Here is an 8,535-nt window from a genome sequence, read left to right as displayed (position 1 = left end):
AATGATTGCGGGATTTTTTTTTTTAAGGATCTATATTTTTTTAATGCAGTAGTTTTTCAAACGGAGCTGGCTCGAGTTAAACTTTTCCGATAGTCCATGCTGATATTTATGCTTCATGGAGATTGAACAAACTTAATTGTTTTTATTTATGTGTTAAAACTAGACGTCCTTAGATTTATTTGATCTGCCATTCACCAATTTGTGTGTGTGTGTCTTTGTAATATTTAGTTGTTTCAAAAAACAGTAATCGTCCACCATCTTTGCTTTCGACAAGACCTTATTTTAATGGTAAGATGAGCTCAAAGTGTATTTTTGTATTATGATGTATCCAATGCTTAAAGTACACAAAGACTTTTCCTCATGGGAAGATGATTGCGGCTTAACATTGTATGTCTTGTGTGTGTGCGTGCGTGCATGCTTATGTTCCAGAATGTTGTGGCAGCGCAAAGAATGACTCAATATTTAGCATGTCAACACACACACACACGCGAAATGCCCTTGAGTTTTTTTTTTTTTTGTTTGTTTTTCTGCTGGGCCAGCATCAAACCAGATGGACCTGCTCCGGGCACATCTGCACTCAGCGCTTCATTGGCCAACACACTGGAAGATAAGCGCAGTGTTTCAATCTCACGGTTGGCCGCGCAACAAAAATGGCACAAAAAGTTTGCGGAGTGAAATAATAATGAGCTCCTTACTCACAAATTTGATTCTGTTGTATGAATGCTGGCAGGTGCAAACGCAGGTTAATTGTACCTTCTGCCACCTAGTGGCAACGCATTTAATTGTTGTGGATGTCGCTAAAAGTCGCTGGCGTAGATAGATGACAGAAATACATTATCCGTAGTACATTTTCGGCCAATGCAGTGAAATTGGGTAATTACCCCTAATGAGAAGTCCTTGAATTAGAGCTAGAGTTTGAAGTCAACATTTGTCGTCTCTCGTGTCAGGTCTATCGAACGGATGCTGGGTGCCCGCCGGGAGTGGAATGGATCAGAACCATGGCCCACTGTAATGTGAGTGTGCGTTTTACTCGGCGACTTCAACTTTTTTTTTTTTTTTTTTACTTGATGCAGTTATTTCACTGACCCGGGTGTTGTTATGGCATGAAGTTAAGAATTGTTTCAATGCGGCAGAGATGACGTATACAATTAGAATTTCAATGGGATTCGTTTGGGTACTGCGTTCTTGTTCAGCTCCTTGAAAATGTCAAGTCGAATTCCAAGTCGTCCGTCCGACGAGCTGCTTAAGTTCCACTCGAGGGCGTTTGCTGGGACATGACAAATATCATAATTAATAAAAATATCAAATATGAATTCCATGAAAATATAGGAAGCTGCGCCCCGCCTTACTCCTGCACTTCAATTAAAATGACGCATATGGTACTTCAAAATACACCCGCGCAGAATTTTACAGAGAAGCTGCTTGCTTTCACGCGGGATTTTGTACAGAAAAACCAAAAGCGCATTTCTTTAGGATTTTTGCCCCTGTTGTTGTCTTGTAGCTACGCTCGCCCGCCTCCTCGCCCCACGATGACGTCAACCTGGGCCCTTCAGCGAACCCTCAGTAAGTGGCTCCGCTCCTACGGATCACGTGGTCCCTCTCCTTTAAGTTGTCGGCGAAATCGTTTGCGACGAATTATTATGTCGTGTCCCCCCCAAAATTAAAAACTTCCCTAAATAGATAGATCCAATCACAAAGTTGGCAAAAATGAACGCTGTTGTAAACCAGCTCCTCTTTTTTTGCAGTCGTATTGTTAGCGGAAACAGTGCAGTGACAGTCGATGAATATTGAAATTATAATTCTGTTGAATGGTTCACGTGGTAGCTCTGTTTAATTGGTGAAAAATCTGTCCCCTCGTCCCTTGACCTAAAACGTTTGAGAACCCCTAACCCAATAACATTTAGTCCCACATTGGGTGAAACTTTTGGACATTTGTTGTGCTTTCAAGCCCGCAAACCTTCACTAACATGCCTTTTCTTATTTCCTACCATTTTTCATAACATTCGTTTGTGGAAATAAACGCAGCTTTTACAAGTCCCCCAATACATAAAAGCTGTTTTGCCGTGAACTGTGCACAAATTGCTACTTAATCCTCATAAAAACAGGATCTGCTATAATTCAGTATTTTGCGATGGTCCAATATTCCCAATCGAATATTTATGGCCTATCGACTCTTGATTTCATTTTGGAACCCGCCGTTACTGCACAGCTTTGAACGCCTTTAATAGATAACTGTCTTTGCCGTTGCAGCGCCAAGCCTACTGACTTTGACTTCTTGGCTGTCATTGGCAAAGGGACCTTCGGAAAGGTGAAACAATCACTTATTCGCCTCATGTCCAAATGAACCCACTGTAAACTTTACAAGTCCATTCGATGAACTCCTAGGACAAACAGCATTCTTTTTTCCTCTGCTTTTATACTGTATCGAGCGTTCGGTAACTTTTCACACTTTTATCGTCGAATTCGTCCTATTCTGAAACCAGCAGACCGTCTCCCCCCATTTTAATCAAGTCGTTTTATGATGATGACCTTTTGTCGCTGACTGTTCATGACAAATCACGCGGTTCGAGCGCATTTTCAGTTCGCAATTACCGTTGCTTCAGGTAGCATGTCTCTGTTTTGCAATGAGTCATTGTAGACGGTTGCGCTGATGCAGCGATCGGGCCATGTTGTTGTACAGTACCTCGGTGTGACCTACGAGAGAAGGAGAGTCACGGTTGACATTGTGCACATATTGTTTTCGTGAATCATTAACACTGCCGTCGCCTCAGGTCGTCTGATTATCAGTGGCGGCAAAGTAACATGAAACGTTAGCAGACACGTGTTGAAAGATAACGTATCCTTCACTGGTCCCTCAAGCATGAAGTCATTCATTGATTTCTTTATTCACTAGCGCTTAGCCCGTCTGTTGTTCTGCGGTTTGCGGTTCGAACCGTGGCTCCAGGCCTCCGGTGTGGCATTTTAATGTTATTCTATAACATTAAATAACATTATAGAATAACATTCTAGGCTGCCTCAGGCTGCCTCCCACATGCATGTTAGCTCATAAATAAATTAAGTTAACTGGACCTAATACCACAAGACACACTGATTTCCGAGCAGAGCTGGCACCTGTAGAGCTGAAGTTTACGCAATAAGGCCCACCGGGCTGTTTTAAAATCACGCTCGAAAGCGAACTCATTCGGTCGTTGGTCAGCAATAAACTAAGTCAAGATGATAGCATGTCTTCTTGTCATCCTGGCTAAACGTGACTCCATTTCTGTCAGTGTCGTGCGTTTGCGCAGTTCGCAGGGGACGACCGAGCTCACTAAACAAATCATTAACAAACCGACCTCGCGTGCAGGTCCTGCTCGCCAAGCTCAAAGCCACCAAGCAGTTCTACGCTGTCAAAGTGCTGCAGAAGAAAGTCATCTTGAAGAAAAAGGAGGTGAGAGTTGTACACGTGGCATGTGGTACAATGAGAACATACAACATTTGGGCCCAGTATACCCTCATAGGAATACTTTCGACACAAAAAGGGACTGAAAATACATTACATCTCCCTACATTTCAAGTCAGATGCACTAATTGTTTTTATACCACAAAGGACACTTTTGACGACTCGCACAAAACTGAGACTTCATCACACACACACACACACACACACACACACACACACACACAGTGTGTAGTTTTACTATATTTGTTTTGTAAAATAACAGTGGCGGCACTGGTTAGACTGGTTATGGCGTCCGCCTCACAGATCTGAGGACCGGGGTTCAATCCCCGCGGGGCCCCGCCTGTGTGGCGTTCGCACGTTGTCCCCGCGCCTGCGTGGCTTTTCTCCGGGCACTCCGCTTTCCTCCCGCGTCCCAAAAACATGCATGAATTGGAGACTCTAAATTGCCCGTAGGTGTGAATGGTTGTTTGTTTGTATGTGCTCTGCGATTGGCTGGCGACCGGTTCAGGGTGTACCCCGCCTCCTGCCCGACGATAGCTGGGATGGGCTGCGGCACGCCCGCCACCCTAGCGTGGAGGAGCGGCTCAGAAAATGGATGGATGGATGGATAAAATAACAGTGTCACCGATGGTGTAGCGGTCCACTCGCCTGACTTTGGAGCAGGTAGCGTGGGTTCAGTTCCCACTCAGTGATGCTGTGAATGTGGGTGCGAATTGTTGTCCGCTTCTATATGTGCCCCGCGACCGACTGGCGACCAGTTCGGGGTGTCGTCCGCCTTTCGCCCCAAGTCGGCTGGGATAGGCTCCGGCGCCCCGTGACCCTAACCAGGATAAGCGGTGTCGAAAATGGATGGACAATAGCGGTCACGTTTTATTTGGATGTGATCCTAATTCAGTAACATATTGAGAAATGCTAACGTTAGCCAAAAATGTCCACCCTGTCATCGAGTTTGCATATTTTGCTGCTTTTCATGAGCGTTGTCTGCTTGCAGTTAATGTATTTAAAAAAAAAAAAAAAAAAAAAGGGTGGGATCTTACCAATTATACAGTTCTACTTCATACAAGGAATATAAATTCAACGGAAGATCCAAACTTTTTTGGGGGTGAAATGGAGAAGTGTCCTACTGGTGATTTGGACTCATTTGTAAATGCTTGTGTTCATGCAGCGTTCAGTGCACCCGAACGACGACAACGTGTTTGTTGTTGCACTCTTTGTCCACTTTTGATCTCCCCCTGTCTAATTTTGCAGCAAAAAAACATCATGGCAGAGCGAAACGTGCTGCTAAAAAGCCTGAAACACCCCTTTCTGGTTCGGCTACACTACTCCTTCCAGACCGCAGAGAAGCTTTACTTCGTCCTCGATTATGTGAACGGAGGAGAAGTATGCGTGACGAATCGAAACAAACAAATGAGCTCGGATTCAAGAGTTGAACGGTGCCTTCTTAGTTCTTCTGTGCCCGTTCTCCATTTGCGCAGCTCTTCTTCCACCTGCAGCGTGAGAGGTGTTTCTCGGAGCCCAGAGCGAGATTCTACACCGCGGAGGTCGCGAGCGCTATCGGTTACCTTCACTCCCTCAACATTGTCTACAGGTCAGACGACACTTACACTTGTTTTGTGAACGGTGGGACACCAAGCAGTGCATATCTGGGAAAAACCTTGCTAGCTGGCTAGCTACCTTGGTCTACAGCTAACAAGATTGCTAGCCACCAAGCTTGCTCGCTACCTAGCTCCATCCTTCCACGCATCCATCTGAAATGTGATCATCTGTGTGTGTGTGTTTCTCGCAGAGATCTGAAGCCAGAGAATATCCTCTTAGATTCTCAGGTGAATCATGAATCATTCACGAATCAGCACGAGGTCTCCTCGCGTCCACGAACGATAGTTGCTTTTGTACAGCTAGCTATGTAGACGTATACAAGCCCCCGCTTGTGTTTGCCGTGTGCAGGGCCACGTGGTGCTGACAGATTTTGGCTTGTGCAAAGAAGGCGTGGCGCCAGAGGGAACCACTTCGACTTTCTGTGGAACACCGGAAGTGAGTTGAAGAATCTTCGTGATCGATATTACGTGGATCATACGAGTTGTCCAGACCAAGAACTGGAAACAAACATGTCCTAAGATCCTTTTTTTGACAGTGATATCAATCCATCTGAACGTGTTACTCTGGATTTCCATGTAAAATTCACATTCTAACTGGTTCCAATTGTCCCGTCTGGATCAGATCCACGTCAAACTTGGTTTGCCTCCACAGAGCAATTGCACCGAAAAATTGAGATCCTTTAGATGCTACAAGATTTGACAGAAGACAACAACTGATATAGAAAACGCATTCATGGATGAACATGATTACAACATTATTATTATTATTATGATGATGATATGATTATGTTCAGAATGTGTGACCCAAATAACAAGATTAAAAGAGTTGATTTTGCAAAGTAATTGAAGTGCTTCTTTTTTTTGTCTGTTTTCGGTTCTCGATTTGCACGTTTGCCAATGAAGTACTTAGCGCCAGAGGTTCTTCGCAGGGAACCTTATGACAGGACAGTTGACTGGTGGTGTCTTGGAGCTGTGCTCTATGAGATGATATACAGTCTGGTCAGTGTGTGTTGGTTGTGTGCTTTCTGTCTTTGTATATACGTGTGCGTGGGTGCGTGCAGGTGATAACGTCCGCCCGCTCCCTTCATTGCAGCCTCCTTTCTACAGCCGTGACGTCGGAGAAATGTACGACGGGATTCTCCATCAGCCTCTGCTCCTCCCACCGGGGAAGTCCGAGGCCGTGTGCTCCCTGCTGGAAGGTCTCCTGCAGAAGGACCGGCACCGACGCTTCGGGGCCATCGCCGACTTTGTACGTACCTTGAAATTAGTAAGGGGGAATCGATATCCCGACACTTAAATAGTTCTCGCGATTCCGTGACATTTACGTGTTGCGTTCTCCAGTTAGAAATCAAGAACCACACCTTTTTCTCGCCGATCAACTGGGATGACATTTACCACAAGAGAATCACTCCTCCCTACAACCCAAATGTGGTGAGTGTCAGTCAGGCCGCTAATGTCTTTTTAAAAGGGAACTTAGCGGCTGTGAGTCCGCTCTACAATAACAACATCGCTTTGGCGTTCGTTTGCCTTGCGGACGAGGCTGACTCATTTTATGTGAATCGTCAAGACTTTGACATCGATACTCACAGATGCCTTAGCGCCGTCCAAGAAGTGAATGCACTGTTTTTCATTGGTGAAGGTTTATGCGGGAATCGTGACAGTAAACTATCCGCATTTCAAAGTATTGTATCGGTGTAATTTCATACCAAAGTATCGTGAGAGTATATTTCACATACTATCCGCTTTCTGTAGCGCGTACGCTCATTAGGGTTCACAAGAGGACAAGCGTTCGAGAAAATGGATGCTTGCAATCTTACATACATTGGCTTGTTATATTTTCAAGCAGAATCCATTTTTTTCAGGTTGCTCATCATTGACATTTGGCTACATGTTAACAAATAGTGACCTATTTTACAATATGCTTTTGTGCGGGTGACTTTAAAATATATTCATTCGCCTTCTCTTCAAAAATTCCACAGTCAACGAAATGTGCTGTCTGTGCACGGTCAGAAGCTTTACTGTCAAAGAAATGATTCCAGTCTTTGCATCCAGTCCAGATTACACGTTTGGAAGCGATCTTAATTCAACATCAAATCCCATTTGTCATGGTTACGATGTACAGGGTGGGAGCCGGAATTCATGACTCCTTTGAATTGACATTGTATATTTATGAATAGAAGATCGAGCATTTGACCCTCTCGGATGACCATGAATTCGAATGATTAGTCAGAAGAACAACCCTCCTGCCTCACCCGCCTGCCTCATCCGTCGCTTTCCCACGTTGTTTAGAGGGGCCCGGCCGACACTCAGCACATCGACCCCGAGTTCACCCGAGAAATGGTTCCGAATTCGGTGAGTCGGACGCCGGAGTTCAACGCCAGCACGAGCTCCGGCAGCGCCTTCAACGGCTTCTCCTACGCGGCCAGCGAGGACAGCTTTTTGTGAGCGAACACAACGCGCGGAGGGCTAACGGAGAACATGAAATGTGGCCCTTAGTCTCGTGCGTTGACGTAGACGACGACACCGGGAGAAGTTGCTCGATGTGAGGTTTCGATATCGCGGCCCGACTGGTAACGGAACGACTGGGGCGGGAAGAGCCGCATTTTATCCGGTCCAGTTTTATCTTCTGAAGTACAGCGAGGAGGAGGTGGCGAATGTCAACGATGTGATCATTCTGTTATTGTTTGTCTGCTGCTTAGCGAACAAGTGCAAGGATGAAAACCGAAAGTTCGACGGTATGCGTGTTTAATGGACCGGTTCTTCCGCACCAAACTCATCCGAGCGTGCCCTTTTGGCCCGGGTTTGTGCACCTGTGAACAACAACAACAAAAAAAGAGGCCTTCCCCAAAGATTATAGTTGTTGCGAGCGTACAGTTGTCTTGTAAAGATGATGAATCAACATTCAGGGGCAACGAATGGTTTGAGTCCAACCTCCGATGAATTCGTGTTTGAAATGAAGAGGCACGTCTCAATGCGTTCGTCCGTATTGTATATTCCTTACCGGCTTTAAAGACTGTTATTTTATTTTTTTTTAGCAGCTCTGTGTAACGTCCCATTTTTCACACTGGATTGAATCCATATGGTGAATGTCTTGCGCGGCGATGTTCTTATGCGAACTGGCTTGCAGTGTGGACTCAGATCTATAAAAATGTGCCTAAAATGTATTTTTCAAGCCATAATGAGAAGAACATTGGGATTTGTTAAGGGGGCTTGAAAACAATTACATGAACAAAACAACGCATTTATATAGCATTTGTCATTTGTGTACTGTCTCACTGTTTGCTTCTGTATTGTGCCATGTGAATGGGTTAAAAGGTATACTGTATTGTGAAGGTTTATGAATATCGTTTATTGATCCAGCTTAGTGATGTGCGCAATAATGCATGTTTGGCAGCTTTGCAGTAGTGCTAATTACTTTCTGTCAAAAAATATTCATGTCACTTGTCATGATTAGTGGTGCTTCGTGTTAGCAGGGAGGAACAAATAAATTTTCCATGATCA

The 8,535-nt window shown here is 44.9% G+C and overlaps 1 protein-coding gene across 1 annotated transcript; it reads left to right on the top strand.

Moving 5' to 3' along the window:
* Positions 1 to 48: 48 nt before the first annotated feature.
* Positions 49 to 8,532, top strand: sgk2a (serum/glucocorticoid regulated kinase 2a). Its single transcript, XM_061671216.1, has 13 exons — positions 49 to 288; positions 948 to 1,013; positions 1,502 to 1,563; positions 2,251 to 2,308; positions 3,344 to 3,427; positions 4,688 to 4,819; positions 4,915 to 5,027; positions 5,226 to 5,262; positions 5,384 to 5,470; positions 5,938 to 6,033; positions 6,128 to 6,283; positions 6,376 to 6,465; positions 7,324 to 8,532. The coding sequence occupies exons 1-13, from the start codon at positions 286 to 288 to the stop codon at positions 7,477 to 7,479; spliced, it is 1,140 nt and encodes a 379-aa protein (XP_061527200.1). The 5' UTR covers positions 49 to 285; the 3' UTR covers positions 7,480 to 8,532.
* Positions 8,533 to 8,535: the final 3 nt, after the last annotated feature.

Source organism: Phycodurus eques, chromosome 1 (assembly GCF_024500275.1).
Source record: "Phycodurus eques isolate BA_2022a chromosome 1, UOR_Pequ_1.1, whole genome shotgun sequence".
NCBI classification, from domain to species: domain Eukaryota; kingdom Metazoa; phylum Chordata; class Actinopteri; order Syngnathiformes; family Syngnathidae; genus Phycodurus; species Phycodurus eques.
The sequence above is the reverse complement of the archived record's forward strand: the minus strand, read 5'-3'. Positions and strand labels throughout refer to the sequence as shown.

Excerpts from the sequence above, each read along its gene's own strand:
- sgk2a (XM_061671216.1), top strand. Across the intron at positions 4,820-4,914 it reads ATTATGTGAACGGAGGAGAA|CTCTTCTTCCACCTGCAGCG; the intron begins GTATGCGTGACG and ends CCATTTGCGCAG. Across the intron at positions 6,466-7,323 it reads CTCCCTACAACCCAAATGTG|AGGGGCCCGGCCGACACTCA; the intron begins GTGAGTGTCAGT and ends CACGTTGTTTAG.